This window comes from Neoarius graeffei, chromosome 7 (assembly GCF_027579695.1).
Source record: "Neoarius graeffei isolate fNeoGra1 chromosome 7, fNeoGra1.pri, whole genome shotgun sequence".
Taxonomy (NCBI): domain Eukaryota; kingdom Metazoa; phylum Chordata; class Actinopteri; order Siluriformes; family Ariidae; genus Neoarius; species Neoarius graeffei.
In genome coordinates, this window is record NC_083575.1 from 4,815,603 (window position 1) to 4,834,750 (window position 19,148).

At 41.6% G+C, this 19,148-nt stretch overlaps 1 protein-coding gene across 4 annotated transcripts in view; it reads right to left on the reverse strand.

Annotated features, from left to right (window-relative positions):
• Positions 1-19,148, reverse strand: part of rock2a (rho-associated, coiled-coil containing protein kinase 2a) — an 82,960-nt gene that overhangs the window by 12,901 nt on the left and 50,911 nt on the right. For all 4 annotated transcript variants that reach the window (XM_060925184.1, XM_060925185.1, XM_060925183.1 and 1 more), the window contains exons 5-26: positions 18,863-19,123; positions 16,185-16,329; positions 15,911-16,049; positions 14,625-14,716; positions 14,350-14,509; positions 14,135-14,189; positions 13,375-13,386; positions 13,157-13,285; positions 12,912-13,047; positions 12,739-12,830; positions 11,973-12,219; positions 10,173-10,279; positions 9,897-10,056; positions 9,520-9,680; positions 7,967-8,151; positions 7,768-7,837; positions 5,359-5,462; positions 5,065-5,251; positions 4,712-4,805; positions 4,518-4,612; positions 2,616-2,804; positions 1,978-2,146 (exon numbers count right to left, since the gene is read on the reverse strand). In XM_060925184.1, the coding sequence (XP_060781167.1) occupies positions 1,978-2,146; positions 2,616-2,804; positions 4,518-4,612; positions 4,712-4,805; positions 5,065-5,251; positions 5,359-5,462; positions 7,768-7,837; positions 7,967-8,151; positions 9,520-9,680; positions 9,897-10,056; positions 10,173-10,279; positions 11,973-12,219; positions 12,739-12,830; positions 12,912-13,047; positions 13,157-13,285; positions 13,375-13,386; positions 14,135-14,189; positions 14,350-14,509; positions 14,625-14,716; positions 15,911-16,049; positions 16,185-16,329; positions 18,863-19,123 (2,989 nt within the window). The remainder of the gene's footprint in view (positions 1-1,977; positions 2,147-2,615; positions 2,805-4,517; positions 4,613-4,711; positions 4,806-5,064; positions 5,252-5,358; positions 5,463-7,767; positions 7,838-7,966; positions 8,152-9,519; positions 9,681-9,896; positions 10,057-10,172; positions 10,280-11,972; positions 12,220-12,738; positions 12,831-12,911; positions 13,048-13,156; positions 13,286-13,374; positions 13,387-14,134; positions 14,190-14,349; positions 14,510-14,624; positions 14,717-15,910; positions 16,050-16,184; positions 16,330-18,862; positions 19,124-19,148) is intronic.

A 19,148-nucleotide genomic window follows, 5' to 3' on the forward strand; every position in this document is an offset into this window, starting at 1 on the left:
ATATGGAATGAACGTATCTGATGACATATATATACACTAGTGCTGTCAAGCGATTAAAATATTTAATCGCGATTAATGTCGCGACTGTCATAGTTAACTCGCGATTAATCGCAATTTAATCGCACATTTTTGTCACATGAAAAACCATTGTAATTCTCTTATCAGCATAAAAAAGTGAATGGGCTTGCTCACTGTTTGAACTACGGGGGTACTCGGGGGATCCGAGATCCCCTGAAACAGACATGAGATCCCTTGAAAACATGATTTGGGAAATGTTGGGGGGTCACTAAAATATTGGCAAAATGATGTTTAACTGGAAGCATTTGCATATCCGAAGTGAGCACGCGATGGAGATCCGCGCTCTGAGACAAGCGCAAGCACCCCCCCCCAAGGGAAAAAAAAGGGACCCCCCGAAAATATCGGCATAGTTCGAACACTGGTTGTACCAATGTGTTTTTTGTTTTTTTTTTAATTGCAGAGCATAACACGTCTTGTCACAGCCACTGCAAAGTGGGGCTGGAGCCGCCGATGGGAAAACGAAACCTAAGCCGAGCACCGTGGCTCTTCGGGGGAGGGCAGAGGACTCTGGCTGTGCGGGGCGTGGCATCATGTCACAGAGCGTTAATCTCGCGATAAAAAAATTATCGCCGTTAAAATTGAGTCAAGTTAACGCGTTAATAACGCGATATTTTTGACAGCACTAATATATACACTTTTTTTTTTCAAGAATTATCATCGCATTTTCCACAAATTGCTCTCGTCATTTCACCGGTTTGTTTACATTCTAAGCGGAAATGATTCTGTCAGACGTTTTGTATAAAAACTTTTATTTATCGAATTTGCAAAAAAATAAAAATACTGTTTCTCAAAATCCAGTGAATGTGGATAGAATAAAACAGTTATTCCGCTCAATCTGGTCGTACACGGGTTATAGACAACTCGGTGCTACGTGCCTCGTCGGCTATCAGCTCATGTACGACTCGATTTCGTGGAATCACTTAATTATTTAGACATTTTTAGCTTTATATTATTCTACTCTTTTTGAATTTTTTTTGTTTTTAAATTTTTATATATTGTAACATAGGATATGTGATTCTATCTTCTGAAATAAATAAATAAATAAATAAATACTTATTAAATCCTATTGTAATTTGTCACAGAAAATATATACACAAATTAGCATATTATATATATATATATATATATATAAAAAAAAAAATGGTAAAGCGTGACCGGAGACACGAACAGGGCGGAGCCCCAATTGCAACGTATCCCCTACGCTCAAAAAAAAAATTCATACAGGAATTAAAATTTGACTTACATAATAAATTAAGAAAAAAAAATTATGAAAGCATTACACAATTTATATTTGTCCAGTAGAGAAAGTAATTAGTATCAATACTGTTTTTACTAATTAACCATATATGGTACGAGTACTTTAATACTTTAAACTGCATCACTAAAACTTTTATTACTACATAATAATGTTCTATTCTTGTACAGTCGATAGAATATTTAATGCATTAGTATTAATTTGATGAGTAATTAAGAGGAAACTGTACTTGTTCTGTGTCGATAGTTACTTTTATCATCTACTGTCTATATGAGCTACATTTGTACAGTAAATACAGAATTTATAATTAACTGCATTATTAATAACATTATTCCTCAGTAACTGCATGATGACAGGTGTATTTATTCCTGATTGGGTTCGTATTAATATAATTAATAATTAACAGTATGATCCTATGTATGAAGGAAGTGGATATTAGACCATTATTTATTTTTAAAAAACATTTTGCTGTATTGAACGTGCTCTTATGGAGTAAACGCTGTCTCTTGCAGCGGACCACTGCTCAGATACAACGCCACGCCCTTAAATGCAACAAAGAAGCAGTTAAATGTGAAATAAAAACAAAAAAACAAAAACAAACAAACAAACAAACACACTATAGAAAATAATAAACGGCGTGAAACCTGGCAGCGATTCGTCCGTTTCGAACTCGGGGCCGCTGCTCATGCTGGCTGAGTCGAGCGATTGTGCGTTGACGGAATTGAGGAGGCCTCGGAGCTGCTCGATATCGCTGTCTTTACTGTCCAGGGCCATCTGCAGCTCCACACGCATCACTGACTCTTCCGCTAGTTGCTGTGTGGAGAAAAAAATAAATAAAATAATAATAAACGTTGCAAACACAATATTGTTGCTACGACACTATAAAAGGCTGTAAACACTATTTATAATTCAGAGAAAACCCAGAAAACGGAAGAGCACGAAGCTAGCTGGCTAATTTTGAACTAGCCCATCATTGGTGAAAGTGTAAATTGAAAGAATTGTGTTTAAATTAACAAATAATTAAAAAATAATAATAATAAATGATAAAAACCCATTAATATTAGCGGTCTATAATAGCTAGCATTAGCCTAATTTTATTAACACTGTATTAGAGTTGCAAATGAGATACAAACTAAGATACTCCTGGAGTTAGCATGAGACTAAATTAGCAATGCTTAATAGTTAGCATGAAGCAGTTTGAGCTGCAATGCGACGTGGTTCGAGTCAGGTCTGAAGCGATATTCGCACTGCGGTCGCCATTTGCGTGACGTTGTCACCATACCGCCTGCATTTCATTGATTTCTCGCTGATATTTGATGATGGTGCTGTTGAGTTTTTCCCGTTCGGATCGTAGCTCCTGCTGCAACTTCTTGTTTTCTTTATCCTTCCTCTTCATATCTGTTTCATTTCCACGGCGACTTCCATTTCCTGGCACTTTCCTGTTCATGATTTCAGCCAGTTTGTTCACAGCCTGATTAAAAAAAAACAAGATAAAAATCATAAACGACATTAAAAAAGTTAGCAAGTTTACGACAAGTACATCATCACCATGGTTACAGTTATCTTGGTTGGAACCAGGGCTTTGAACCGGTTCAAGGAACGAAAACGAAAACGGGAACTTTTTCTATTTCACATGGAACAGAAATGAAATCAGAAACTTTATTATTTTTTATGTTCCGGAACAGAAACGCTTATTAAAAATAATGGTAACCGGTTAATACCGGTTTTTATTTCGTTCCTCAAAGTTTCTGTAGCCTACAAATAGTCATTCTTCTCCTGCGGAAGTTTCTATGACCCGCTGGGGTTCACTTCCTGTGTGACGTTCGCTGATTGAATGGAGAGAGCGGGAAGGTGGACTGCTAGTGAATACTAGGTGAATTACTGAGTGTCTGAGCAAAGAAGAGTCTGAACGTTGCAACCTCCCTATTGGCTGTTTGTAAAAATGTATCAATTGTTGCCCCTCCCACGGGAATCATCGCAGGCTCGAGAGACGAGACCTGACGAGTTAGTTCGTTGGTAGCAGAACAAAATGCCTGGACACAAATCGGGTTTTCAGAAAAGGAAAGAAAATAAACGGAGGGTCGAAAATACAAAAAAGGAGGCAGAAAATGCAAAACGAGTTTTAAGGTAGGACAAATGGTTACTTTTCTGAGGCAGCCCGCCGTGGCTGCAGGCTTTCAGTTGTCATTGAATGGTTAGTTTTCTGAGGCAGCCCGCCGTGGCTGCCTGCAGGCTTATTTATTATAGCCCGTTTAGTTAAAATAGTTGATATAAAATGTTTATAGTTATGTGATGGTTGTCCTGATTTAGACTGGTGGTTTTTTTGGGGGGGGTGCGCGATGTTGCACCCGGGCCCAGATTAGGGCAGAACCGGCCCTGGCTACATTTCAGCTGTAGTTTGTTTTATGTATGTATGTACTTGCATAGATGTGTACTTCCAATATGGCGCCTAACAAAATCTCGCAGCGCGGTGACGTCATGCGGTAGCCCTCTATAGGGCCTGACTAGCCTTTGGTAACACACTAAACGAATTATCTTTCATTTTTGGCACTTTTTCTGTTTGTGTAGCTGGGAAGACATACTGAGAATCCAAATCACCAACATTTGAAATAATTGTTTTGAATTATTTCTTGTCTTATTTAATGAAGGTTGTAATAGAATTAGCCTACATTTGGCTTAAGCTGGATGAGACAGAGACATCATTTTATAGCCATTTGTTAAACAGCTGACAGGGAACGTAATTAACCGTTCCGGGAACGAAATTTTTTTTGTTCTAACCGGTTCGGGAACGTCTATTTAATGGTGGAACCCAAAACCGGAAACGTTAAAATTCCGTTTCTGTTCGGAACGAACCAATAGGAAAAAAATTCCGGTTCAAAGCCCTGGTTGGAACTGGCTAGCTAGTGTGCGATATTAGTTCACTCTCTGACATAAAACGCGAGACATTTTTAAAAAAAGACGCGTTTTATCCAAGTTGAGATGTATTAATTTAGGTACATAGCCTGCTTGCTAGTGATGTTAGCGTCATCTTCGATACAAATTCTAACAAATCTAAAGAAATGCATCTTTTTTGAAGCGTAAATTACGTAAGCAGGCTTGTATTAGTTAACTAGCTAGAATAATATCCACGTTTGTATAAACAGTTGGCCTTTTTCAGTGCCCCTCAGCACTTGCCATACTTTACCTGTGTCTTGAGAGTTCTCTCGGACTGCAGCTGCCTCTCAAACGTGAGCTTCATCTGTGCGATTGACTCTTCGTTGTTTTTCAGCTTCTGCATGTCTGAACAATCAAATCATTCGACACAAGAATGAAAGCAGATAAAGAAATAAATATTCAATAGACGATTAAAACACTTGTTTTCTTTTTCCTAACTCTCACCATCCAGTGCCTCCTTCAACTTGTTGTTCAGTTCTTCCTTCTCGTTAGCCAGGTTTGCTACGTCACTCGTTAGCATGCGGTTTGCTTCCTCCAACTAAACGCACAGCAGGGTTTTAGTGTTAGAAAGACCATAAAAATCAACTTGTGCCTGAAATCTTAGGACATCACACTTTTCATGTTTGGTGGCAGCTTCCTTTTCTCTAAGCCCTTATGGCTGTTAATGCAATCTGACCCTTTTTGTTTTCCACTCTCCTTATTTGGTCATTGCTTCCTGTTCCCTCTCCACACTCCAGACCTCATCAGACATGTTTCGTTTCCCACTTTCCCAACCCCGTGTGAGCTGCCTCACTGACCGAGCCGATGGTGATGTCCTTCTCAGCGAGTTCCTGCCTGTGTCTGGCCATCATCTCCTTAATCTCCAGCTCCTTCATGATCTTCTCCTTCTCCAGATCAGAGTACTGCTCTTCAGCGATGGAGCGAGCCAGCTGCTCTGAGTCTGCCTTCGTCAGGGTGATCTCCAACTGAGCTGCCAGAGAGTCCCTGACACACACACACACACACACACACACACACACAGAGCAGTTTCCAGCTCTTTCATGAACTTCTTAATCTCCAGATCATCTTTAACACACACACGCAGTGCTCACCTCTCCTCTTGCAGATCCTGCAGATTCTGCTGCATGTCTTTATAAATCTTATTCCTCTCCTCACACTCCTCCTTTAACTCCCGCACCTGAGTTTTGTACAGTGTCTACACACACACACACACACACAATAAAATCACAATATCCCCTTTACCTCTATCTGACCCTTTTTGCTTTCCAGTATTTCCTTATTTATTCATGGTTTTCTGTCCTCCAACACTTCAAGACCACTCCATCCCATCTGACCTTTTTTGTCTCCTACTGTCCTTATTTGGGCACAGCTTCCTGTTCTCCATCCTATAGACCCCTTTCACTGACGTCACCCGAAACCGGAAGTAAACAGACCCTGCGCCATTTTGGAAGACCAACAAACTCGTGATTAGGGGGAAATAACGGCAGCGGTATGTGAACCCACGAGAATAAAGTGGAGTGGCAAACAACTTAAACAAATCTGAGCTGTTTTATTTATGATTTATTGGCCCAACAGTAGACTTGAAAGAAACCTGTGTGAGACTTGGCAAAAAACTGTGGATATAATGGATAAGTCTGTGCATGATCTGCGACACTTTGAGGGAAGCAAACGCAAGAAATTCAGATTTAAAACATGCTAAAGTGGCCCCAAGTTGATAACTGTATGAGGAGCAAGCCTCCCAGACTTCTACAATTTAATAATAATAATAATTTAGGATGGTTTGGGGCTTGCTCGCTGCTGCCAGGTTGGTTGTTGAGTAGCCTGACTGTTTTTTTTTCTTGCGTGTGGTATCATTGTTGACGCGAGGTTGTTTTTTGAACATGCCAATGCGGACATGATTTCCCCTGATGAGTTATGACTTCAGACGCGATGCGTGTGTGGAGGTGTGGAGTCCGCGCGATATGTGCGTAAGATAGGCTTCTCATGTGTTTGGAGATCCGCGCTCCGAGACACACCCCCAAAGGAAAAAAAGGGACCCCCCGAAAATATCGGCATAGTTCGAACACTGAGTGTAGGCACTGGGTGTAAACAACAAATAGTTTACAATGTCCGGGTAGCAAACAGATGTCAGAATTGGTGTCCGGTCCTCCTTATGTTTCCATTCTCCCTTGCCCCGAGTCTTATCATATGGGTCAAACCCATCAATCACAGCCAGTTTCTCCACATACCGTGCCCTTTCTGCAACTGGTAATGTACTCACATAACCAGAATTATCATCCATCGTGTCACTTTACTCTCGCTCGTACTTTGTTTTATATTGTGAGTGCATGTACTTGGTCTTCCAATATGGCGCCTAACAAAATCTCGCGGCGCGGTGACGTCATGTGAAAGGGCTCTATATGTCTCCAGACTCTACACTTCATCTGGCTTTTTCAGTTTCCCAATTTCCTTCTTGACTTGTAGTGTCCTGTAGCCTAGTAAACTAGACCCACCCGCCTAGCGGCCAAAAATATTTTTTGCCTGCGAGTGGGTCTAGCCTCGCACCATATCAACAAAACACCCCGGGCATCAAATCGTGCCCGCCAATCACAACGCAAGGTTTTTGTTTGGATTCTTTGGGCGGGCTTTTGCAGGAGTGATGACAAGGCTGCGCGACGCTGGAGAAAGCACAGCAGGAAAGATGGCTACGGCTAGTGAACAGCGCGCGTTTGACTCCGCTTTGGAATCAGTTTTAGAAGAATTAGACTTGGAGTTTTCGTTGAAACATGAGCAGGAAGAGGCTCTCCGCTCATTCCTTTTCAAGAAGGACGTTTTCGCTGTTTTGCCGACCGGCTATGGCAAAAGTCTGATCTACCAGCTGGCTCCGCTCGTAGCCAAAAGGATGGGGCTAGTTTGTGCAGTACGAAGAATTAATAAACAGCTTTGAAACATTACTTTTTGATTGTTTCTTATTTTCCTGTTATTTTAAATTTAAGGGAAATTATTTCACCAAACACCACTAAATAAAAACTCTCAAAAACAGTTTAAGCAAACCCTTGAAAAACACTTGTAAGTATGTGGTAAAGACTCCAAACTTGTGGTCATTATCTCCAAACTTCTTAATATCTAGAACCTGTTTATTAATTAATACGCATTTTGAAAAATTATTTATTTCAAGGTCTCCCCCACTGTTTTCTGTCGCTCTGACTACGTCACAGTCACTGTTGCGCTGATTGGTCAGAGCGTTGGCCTATACGCACAGAGACAGTTTGAAAGACAGCGGTTTGTTCCTCCCACACCCTTCGGAAATGTCTACGGATCGAGGCCAGACTAAATATTCACATTTAGTCTGGCTTGCCAGGCTAAGTGTCCTGGGTTTTTTTTCCCCTCCCTCACCCCAATGGCTTTCCATACTACACAAACCATCTGACCCTTTCCATTTTCCACTTTCCTTATTTGGTCATAACTTCCTGAGGTGAGGGTTTTTTTTTTCAGCCTTATTCTTTGAGATGTTTTCTTACTGAGAAATACTGTTCTGCCTCCAGCTGATCCTGAAGCTCCTTCATCTGTCCATCAGAATCCTGACGTTCCCTGACACACACACACACACACACACGACATGAAAACGGTAACGCAGCATAAGATTTTTTTGAGCCAACTCTGATAATTAGCCACAAGTGGTGGAGTGTGGTTGGTGTGGTGCATTGTGGGATGCTGTACTTGCGGAGCTCCATGATCTGCTTCTCCAGGCTGCGTTTGATGTCCAGCAGGTGGTTTATCTCCTGTTTGAGCTGCTTCTCCGACGTCTTCAGGGTGCTGAGCTGCTGGTTCTGCGCCTTCAAGTCGTTCTGGGTCAGACTGCGCTTCTGGACCTCCTGCTCGATCTTCAGAGTCAGGTTCTTCACCTGGGACGTGCAAACTTCATCAGTATTGCTCATCTGTATCAGTCAGGCTCGTTTCAGAACCACACGAATCTCAGTGAGCAGATTTTGAAACACTGCTGAAGTTACTGTTAAAAGTGTGTTAACCTGAACACTACTCAGCAACTGGTGTCTAGAACTCAGGGAAAAAAAAAAGTTCTTTTGAGATGGACTTGAAAGGTTTCAGTACTTTGGCTGGAACGGAGTTAATGTAGTCATTTGCTAACAACATGAGCTATCTGTTAGCATCAGGCTTGTAGTACTCGAGTCCAGGACTCGTGCCCTGATTTTAAGGACTTGAGCACTGATGGCTCGGTCTTGGACTTTAACTGCATCAGATTCTGTAAAGCTGCTTTGGGACAATGTCTATTGTTAAAAGCACTATACAAACAAACTTTTTTTTTTTTTAAAGATATTTTTTGGGCTTTTTTCACCTTTATTGGATAGGACAGTGTAGAGACAGGACAGGAAATGAGCGGGAGAGAGAGACGGGGAGGGATCGGGAAATGACCTTGGGTCAGAATCGAACCCGGGTCCCCGGATTTATGGTATGGCGCCTTAGCCACCTGAGCCCCGACGGCCCCGACTATACAAACAAACTTGACATTAGGATTCACAAACTGGAGATGAGGACTCTGATTTTTTTCTTTAACTTTTCTAACATCCCATAATAATTTGGCGGACTCTCACATGCGTCGTAAACGACTCGCACCTGCACAGGATTAAGGCGCAATCAGCAGATTGATATAAAAACTGAAAACACACTTACTTTGCGAAGTATTGAGTTGCGTTGCTGACACATTACTGAGCCTTATTTTTCCTTGTTTGGTTTCCTGATCCCTGATTTCCTGTTTCTCGTCTTTGACTCTGCCGAGTCTACGATAGCCTGTTTGTGCCTCATTTCACTGTTTTACAATTTTACCTGCCGTTCTGGATTGTTTACCATCTTCGCTTGTATTAATAAACGCGCCTTCTGCACTTACATCCGTCTCCCAACCGTCTCTGACAGAATACTTCACCCTCTGATAAAGAGAAGCACATTCACTTGTTCATACGCCGTGTTCAGGAACAAGCTAATGTTAATGGCGCTGAAACAGACATCGTCAAATGGTGCGGTTGGAGTCTTGTTCTCGGCTTCGACTCAAAATTTTTTTTAATGACTCGGACTTAAACTCAGGGGACTCGAAACTGGACTCAGGGTTTAATGACTTGACTACAACACTGGTTAGCGTGAATCGCATCTATCTACAAAGAACCCTGAAGGTTGACTAAAAGCTGAAAAGGATTAGCATGCTAACATTGTTACTTAGTGAAAAAGCCTGGAAGCTGGCACACACACACACACACACACACCTCCTCAGTGAGTTGGTCCTTGTGTCTGTGCAGCTCTTCGAGTTTGTGCAGTGCTTGTTTATAATCACAGTCCAACATGGAGTTGTGTTTCTCCAGCTCGAGCAGCCGGTTCTCCACCTGCAGCTTAGCGGAACGCTCGACCTGCAGCTTCTGCTCCAGATCTACACACACACACACACGAGTTAATACAAGTGGTATTTGTAGCACACTCACTCTGACTAACCCTTTAAAGTGCACTAGACTTTCTCAGATCATGCATTTTGTACCGCTTTGTCCAGCATACAGGCTACACCATCTCACAAGTACATGAACCCCTCGTATCCTTCAGATACACACTCCGCCCTCTCATACATCACGAGTATGTGAACCCCTCGTACCCTTCACCGCCTCAGACTTCGCTCCCTCGATGGACTCGCTGATCTTGTTCTTGTCGGCAAGTCGGGTCTTCGTGGCTTTGTGCGCCGCCTCCTCCTGCTCCAGACTCTGCTGCAGAACCTTCAGCTTGTACGTCATGTCAATCTCCTTATTGCTCTTCTCCTATTGGACACACAGACAGCAGGGGGTGGGGCTTAAGAACTAGGATCAAGCAGCATGCAAAGCGAGGGAGCGCTTTCTACTAGTTCGAAACGTGTGTGTGTGTGTGTGTGTGTTACCTTCTCCAAATCAGTGAGGTTCTCCTGCAGCTGTCTCTTCTCAGTCTCGGCTTTGGCCAGAGCCTGTCTCGCCTGCTTCACCTCGTCCTCCAGACCCGAGAGACGCACTGGAGAGAAAATCGTGTAAAAACACAACAAACGCGAGATGTTTTTTATTCAACGTCGATCTCCGGAGCAGAGACGAGGACGAGGTCCAACAGCCACATCCCATAATAATTCACGTCTGTCAAAACATGACACGTCATCAAATCTGACATTTTAAGTTCTCGAATAAAAAGAATCATTTCTCTCCGGTTTGAAACAACGCACGTGTTAATTATGCACGTGCTCATTTAAAAACTTGCAGAACGCAGTTATAAAAATATTAAAAATATGATCACTGTAATCTTAATATTCTACTAATTTAAATTATTTACTAATATTTCCTAAGAAACTAATTTATTGCTTCCCTTTAAAATATTTTGTCAATATTTAATTAATACTGAACTCAATAAAACCTTGTATTTCGACAAAGCAAGCGATAATAAAAATAAATACTTTCAAATAAAAGTTATTTATTAAATAATTAGATTACAAATATATACATGTAAACAGATCTCATTTTAAAATCAACCTGTTTAAAAGTAAATATCCCCCAGTCAGTGCGTTTACATGCACATAGAGAAAATCGAATTTCTGCCGTTGCTCGACTGAAATCGAAGCTCTAAATGGCATGTAAACCCCTTAGCTCGGCTGAAATTGAACCGAACTTGATTTCTCGCAATCGAGCTACACGACCTAGATTATGCGATTTTTGCCGAGCTACTTAGTGCATGTAAACCCTATTGAGCTACGTAGTCGAGCTGCTTACTTCAGCACTGCCCCTTCCGGAAGTGACGAGACCACAAGCAGGAAACACAACAGCCTCGGTCGGCATGACAACGAATCATGACAACGGCATGAATCTTTTCTTTCTGTGGCATTGTTTGCACTGTTAAAATTTAGCTCACTTACTGTGTCACCAAATACATCTGTACAGCTGTTGCATAGCTGTGAATTGTGTACATAAACAAGTCATTGTATTTGTGTGTGTGTGTATATATATATATATATATATATATATATATATATATATATATATATATATGTCCAACATCTGAAGAATGTCAATAAAAACAAAACAATTGAACTGTGTGTTTATTAAGACACAAGTTAAATTGTAAGCAAAAAATATATTTTTTGTAAGCAATAAAATGGACTTTAGAAAAATATACAATTGTGCAAAATAAATTGTCTTACAAAACAGCGGTCTGCGCAGGACAGTTTGTAGCCATACAGTCTGTTAGAGCAAGCCTAACAGCTTGAGCACGGAACTGCCAGTGTTGCCAGATTGGGAGGTTTTAAGTGCATTTTGGCGGATTTGAACATGTTTTGGGCTGGAAAACGTCAGCAGTATCTGGCAACACTTTAGCTCTTCTTCATGACGACAACCGGAAGTGTACCAACACGATGGGGCGTGTAGCGCCACCTGTGGCTCGGGTGCACAATGCACCTTACACAATAGCTCGATTTCACAGTTGCATGTAGGATTGGATTTCTCTGGCACCCCTGCTGGGACCCTTTGCTCGATTACCGACAGCAGCTCGATTTGGATGTGCATGTAAAACGTACTGAGTGTTTAAACGTTGTTTCCGATCATGGTGTATATTTTTAGCCAATTTTAGTTGCATTTACAGAAAACGCATAAAAATGTGTGATATGTCCAAAATATTAACATTTACCACACACACACACACACACACATACACGCTCCTGTCTCACCCTGCAGGTCAGAGATAGTCTCGGAGCGCTGTGTGTGCTCCCGTTTCTCGGTGTCGAGCGCCGCCTGCAGGCTGATGAAGTCTTTCTCCAGCGTCAGTTTGCTGCTCTCCAGCAGGCAGCACTTATCCTGCAGCTCCCGCACATGTGTCTCCAGCTGCTGCAGCTGTTTACTGCTCTCCGTCTGAGACTTGCGAAGACGAGCCGCCGCGTCCGACTCCGCCCGCAGCAACGCGTTCGCTTCGTCCAGCTGAGGAGAAAAAAACCCCACACGGTTACTGTTGAGGACACGGAATAAAATCATCACCGTTTCAAACAACATTTCACTGGGTTACTTCTGATCAAATGTATTTATTTATTCATTAACCGATAAGCAATAACGTTAAATTTAATTAAATAAGTTGTTTTTATTTGTTTAAATTTAATTAGTTTTATTATTTAATTTTATTTTTCTTATTTTGTTTCATTATTTTTTGTTTTTAAATACATTTATTACTTCTTCATTTGAAATGAAACGTTCTTTTGAAAATTTATCACTGTTTACTAAAGTTATTTTCATGTAAAAAAAAAAGTCATACTTTTTAATTATTAGTACTGTTTTTTAGTTTATTTATTTCGTGAAATAAATTCTTTAATTTGAATTAAAATCCGTTCTGTAAATTGGGTCCACATGCTTCATAACATAAATGTCTGGGAGCTTCAGAAAGACTGCTGTGTGTGTGTGTGTGTGTGTGTGTGTGTGTGTGTGTGTGTGTGTGTGTGTGTACACCTGTCTCTGCAGGTGGATGTTCTTCTCATTGGAAATGTGCGAGTTTTGGTTCCTCTTCTTCATCTCCTCCAGCTGATCCCTCAGACTGTTCACTACAAAAAAAAAAAAAAAACCACTATGAGCTACTGGAGCTGTGTGTGTGTGTGTGTGTGTGTGCGCGTGCGTGCGTGTACCTTCGTTTTCGAGGCAGCGTTTGCGATCCGCCTCGCTCTCAGCCTTTCTGTGGCTCTCGATGCTTTTGTGCTGCAGCAGAGCTTTTTCTCTTTCCAGCTGTCTGAGGGACGACTCCAGAGCTTTCCTACTGCTCATCTACACACACACACACACACACACACCAATTACTCAGTTATAAAATGCAAATCGCACAAGTGCATCTTCATTGAACTAGTTTTTTCCTGGCACAGGCGCACGCACGCACCTCTTCCTCGAGCTCTTTAGCGATCTTGTCGAGTCGTGCGCTGCTCGTCCTGTACTTGTGCTCGAGCTCGTCTTTGGCCTGCATTTCATTATTCAGCTGCTCCTCTAAAGAGTGAAGCTTCTTCTGGAGCTAACCACACACACACACACACACACGATTAGCACAGTGAAGAAAACAAATCACACAAAAAGCAGTGGTTTATTAAATGATATACTCACCACAACGCTGTCCTGCAGCAAAAGACAAACAAAAAAAGTGGAGTTAATGCCTCAACTAACTCAATATTCACATCACAATCATCTTTCAGTGTGTGTGTGTGTGTGTGTGTGTGAGTGAGAGATTATGGCAGCACGTCCACTGCAGCACTTACACCTCAGATAAAAGATTTTTCCTGATTTTTGTTTCTATGCAACATGCGGTAAATCTTTTTTTTTGGTTCAGCTGCAGTCTGCACTGGATATGATTCTTTTGCAAATGATTCAATGCTCTCGAACAAATAGTGCTCCATAATGTTTCACAAACATTTACTTTATTAGATTTATTTATTTTATGATATTTACGTTCGTTGCATGTTTATCTGTCCTTTTTTTTTTTAAAAATATAAACATATTGAATCTGAGATTCACTTCTCTGACACTGAGTGAATCATTTGGCTGGATCAGTTGAAAGAATCGGTCTTGGAATGGCTGTGAAAAGAATTGCTTTTCAAAGCAACAGCACTGATTACCAGCCGTTTCTACATTAATCAGTCCGTTTGCTATCCGTTTTATTTGTTTTGCAGAAAAGCGAAGCCTGATCATTCCGGTGTCTGAGCGAAATGAAAAAAAGAATCGGAATGAATCGTTTAACTGAATGGATTTAAATGAATCGGAGTCATTTAAGACTCAACCAGTCAGAGCAAAGATCATAATTCATACAAAATTATGATGTTGGTAGTTTCTGTGTGTGTGTGTGTGTGTGTGTGTGTGTGTGTGTTACCTCTCCTTTAACAGAAGCAGGACGTTCTGATGAACTGTTGAAAGCATTTAACAACCTGGAGATGAAAAAACACACACACACACACACACACACACACACACAAAAAAACAAAACTTTCTAAAGCTATCATGCATTTTATCCATTAGTTCTGATTATTACAGAGTGTGTGTGTGTGTGTGTGTGTGTGTGTGTGTGTGTGTGTAAAAAACTCTTACTGGTCTTCTTTGAAATACGTAAATCCGACAAAGGGCAGTTGGTTCCCTACGAAGGCTTTCGGTGTCGGGAACGTCTCCACATCACCCTTAACGTCCTCAAGGTCATCGAAATTACTGGTATCGATATCGCTGCTCAGCTCAGGGACAACGGGGGCCACAGCTGCACCAAGAACCACAGCAACACAAACGCTCAGTGGAACAGAGAAAATCTGTGTGTAGTGTGTAACGCAAACGTGTTCAGAGGTCCAGCCTGGTTGCTGGAACCAGTGACTCACTGTCTCTGATGGTATCGAAGGTCCACTGGTCGTTTTTGAAGAACGGGTGTCTCTTAATCTCTTCCACGCCGTTCCGCCCTAAACGCACCTCCCTAAAATAAAACGCACACATGCATAAATTACACAAAGCTACTCCACACACACTACACTGTACACTCAGAAAAACAAGTCAGAAATAAAAACACCGGGTGTGATTCTGTTTGGAAAGGAATCAACGGCACAATTATTGTGGTGTGACAAAGCGACTTGTTACCCAGAAGTCGATTATTTTCCGATAAAAGCACATAATGGTGTGTATTATTCTTCTTACTACTCGTCTCACAATATATCGTGCGACGATAAATTATGATACAAATTTAAGAGGATTTGAATCGATGAAATAAAAAAGTAATGGTGATTATCAGTAGTCTGAGCTTTTTTCCGAGCTGTAATTGCATTGGGGAGACAGCAGAGGGCACAATAACATACAATAGCGGGAATACACATGACTTCACAGTAGGCAGAAGTATCACAGCTCTAACGCTGCAAAAACACACACACACACAAAAAAAAAAACACCAGATGTAAAATGTAAAAGAGCCGTTGTGTGACTGTATAAATGAATTCAATAAGAAATCAGAGCTCTCTCTCTCTTTTTTACAGACTGTTGAAAGATAAAGAAAAGAGAAGCAAATGGAGGAAGTACAAATGTTCATAAAAGTTTAAGAAAAAGAATATTTGTTATTAGCTTTTTCATTATTTTAGTTGATAGTTTATTGTATTTTACTTATCGTATTTTAATTATGTGTGTCAATTATTGCTGGTTGTTAAGAAAATAGAACAAAAGGATTTTTTTTCTTTAACAATAAACATTGCATTTTTGGTGATAAAATTTTCTTTATGTAATTTTTTTTTCCAAAAAAAAAAAAGGGAAAATTGAATCACGAACTCGATACTGTGCATTGAATCAAATCATGACGGAGGTGAATCGTTACATGACTCTCTCTGACATCACCGGAATTTACCAACAATTACACATTTTAAAAGAATGTCGCTTTTTTTAAAAACCCGTTCCTCTATAAGGAGAAGTTTATTTCACATTTCTGGAAGGAGGCTCTAGTGTCGGCACTTCGTACCAGTCAGAGGTGAAGCTGTGTTTTTGTCTTATGCAACTAGAAATATATAAAAGAAATAAAAACACATGATGCATCATTCTTTAAAAAAAAAAAAATTTAAATCACTGACAGACAAGTTGCTGTGGTGAAAGACAGATACGGAGATGAGGACAATCCCACGATGCCGCTCACCTGTCTGTCAGGAACGCACAGATGATATTTTTGGCCTCCTTTGAGATCTCGACGTCATCTGGGAAGTTCAGCGAGTTCTTATGGTCCATGATTTTACTGTAGGTCCCGACCAGAGAGTCGGCGTAGAACGGAGTGTCACCTGTTTAACGCACGCAGACACGTTTATAAACCGGCTGTGTGAGAATGCAACAAGACTTACTGCTCCTCAACCCCCCCAAAACAAACAAACAAACAAACAAACAAACAAACAAACAAACAAAAAACCCCAACTCACCGACGAGCATCTCAAAAATAAACACTCCAACAGACCACCAGTCACACTCGCGTCCGTAGTACCCGTCTCCGCCCTGAGATTTTAGCACCTCGGGTGAGATGTAGTCGGGCGTGCCCACCGCTGTGTCACAGTGCACCATGCCCGTCTGCAAATCAAATCACAACACACTGGTTTCAGGATGCTCGCGCATAAAACGCCACAAAAGACAAGAGAGACGATGCCAGTCAGAAAAATGTTAGCGAAGTCAAAACGTTAGCAAAGCTAAAAATAAAAATATAATGCTGAAGGTGGAAATGTGTTTGCTCGGAGGCATTTTAATGCAAATTAACAGGAAAAAAAAATGTTAGCCATCATTTGAGCTAGCAGGACACAGAAAGACCAAGCTAGTCAGTGTGTTTTTATGCTAATTAACAGGATACTCCTGTCAAAAATTGAAAATAGCTGCAAAGCTAGAAAAACAGCAAGAAAAAAAAAAAGGTGGCAGGAAAAAGAAGAAACCTTTGTCACATGCACACTTCAAGCACAGTGAAATTCATCCTCTGCATTTAACCCATCTGAAGCAGTGAACACGCACACACACACACACACACCCAGAGCCACTGCTCTGGGCAGCCACACCAGAGCGCCCGGGGAGCAGTCAAGGGTTCGGTACCTCGCTCAAGGGCACTTCAGCCCAAGGCCGCCCCACGTTAACCTAACTGCATGTCTTTGGACTGTGGAGGAAACCCACGCAGACACGGGGAGAACATGCAAACTCCACACAGAAAGGCCTTCGCCGGCCGCTGGGTTTGAACCCGGAACCTTCTTGCTGTGAGGCAACCGTGCTAACCACTACACCACCGTGCCACCCGAAAAAGCAAGATCAGAATCAGAATCACTTTTATTGCCAGGTATGTGGGCACACATGAGGAATTTGACTCCGGTTTCACTTAGCTCTCATAGTACAAAACAGATAAAAAGCGTAGACACAAAACAAACAAACAAACAAACAAACAAACAAACAAAAAATGGTGCAATGGGTGCATAGTGCAAAGTAATCCAAGTAAGTCAAGTATGAAATAGATAACTATAAAGTATACAGTGTGTACAGAATGACAGTATGAATGTGCAGATATATTGCAAGTGATATTACTGATATACAGTATGAATGTGGATTTTAGCTGTTCATCACAGAGACAGCCTGAGGGAAAAAACTATTCTTGTGTCTGATTGTTTTTGCATACAGTGATCTATATCGCCTCCCTGAAGGGAGAAGATTAAACAGATTGTGACCAGGGTGTGATGGGTCCGCAGAGATGTTACCTGCCCATTTCCTGACTCTGGACAAGTATAGGTCTTGGATGGAGGGCAGGTGGACACCAATAATTTTCTCTGCAGTCCTTATTGTCCGTTGCAGTCTGTTCTTCTCCTGTTTGGTGATCGATCCAAACCAAACAGTGATGGAAGAGCAAAGAACAGACTGAATGATGGCAGAGTAGAATTGTGTCAGCAGCTTTTTAAGCACTTTATTCAAAATGCTGGAAAACTTTTAGGAAAATTTTCTGAAATGTAGCAGTTCAAACCACGTGAACAGTGTACAGAGCCACACTCGTGCGCCAACTCGCTAACAAGAGAAAGTAATAAAGTTACGTCCAGCTCAAAGAATCTGAAAGTCAAATATTATTGTTTTAAAAGGAAATTGCATCCAATTGCAGTGCATTTTGGGTAACTTGTGCTTCTGTGATGTCAACTCCATCATGCTGGAATTCAGTAAAAATAATAATAATTTATCACTCGTCTCAGAGCCGCAGCGAGTTTCTTGCTGGCTGTAATTCTGTGTCTGTGCACTAGGTGGCGAAAGCAGACAGGAAAAAAAACAAGACAAAACCCGACAATGCACACTGCAACCAGGTCACTCAGAGGTGACGTAAACTCCCTGACCTTTCACCCTCCATCTGACCCATTCGCAAGTACAGCGTGGACGAGACAAAGCACAAATGAAACGCGAGGGTTAAATAAAACACGGCGCAGGTGAAGTTTAAAACATAATCGGCCCAAATGATTTTCAATAAAAATGCAGCCCAGACAACATTTAAATAAAACACAGCCTCAAGTCAAAACAATTTAAAAACCTTAACGTTGACGACAAACCTCTCAGGAATTGGAAACACAGCCCTTGGTCAGATTTAAATCACCCGAATATAACGGATCCCTCGATATCGGGGAAACGTGTCTGTTCCAGACGTCCTCTTAGCCAAGTGAATCTTCATGCCAAAGTCAGCGACGACAAGATGATGCCCAAGGAACAAGCTTTGTTCCTTTCCTAGAGTGCTAAACATAATTACAATTTGGAACACAGCCCCTGTGTGTGTTCCACAGCAGCAGAAGTAGGCCTTGTCCCGAATCTTGGCGCGAGGGCTAATCAGCAAGTTTGAGGTGATCTTTAAGAGAACTCCCCACAGTATCAGCCAGAACCAGAACCACTCGTTTCAAGACTTCTTCCCTTCAAAAACATTTTCTGATTTGGTACACAGCACCTGTGCAGCGACGTTAGACTGAACATGATTCGTCAAGGTTACGATTTTATATTATAATGACTTGATCATTATAATAGTCATTACTGTGCAGTGACACCAGCGGGAACGTGCATCACCGAGGCCCGTATAACCCTCAGACCGATTTGGAACACAGCCCCTTACCGAGTCCATCTTCATGCAGGTGCCGAAGTCGGCGAGTTTAAGGTGGCCATTTTGGTCCAGCAGCATGTTGTCGGGCTTCACGTCTCGGTGGATGAAACCCATGGAGTGGATGGCGTCCAGAGCCATGACGACCTCCGCCGTGTAGAACTTGGCCCACTTCTCAGGAACGTCATACGTACTGGTGAGGTTTACCAGGTCTCCGCCCGGCATGTACTCCATCACCATGTAGAGGAACCTGTCGTCCTGAAACGCACAGCACAGCTGGAGAGAGACAGAAAGAGAGAGG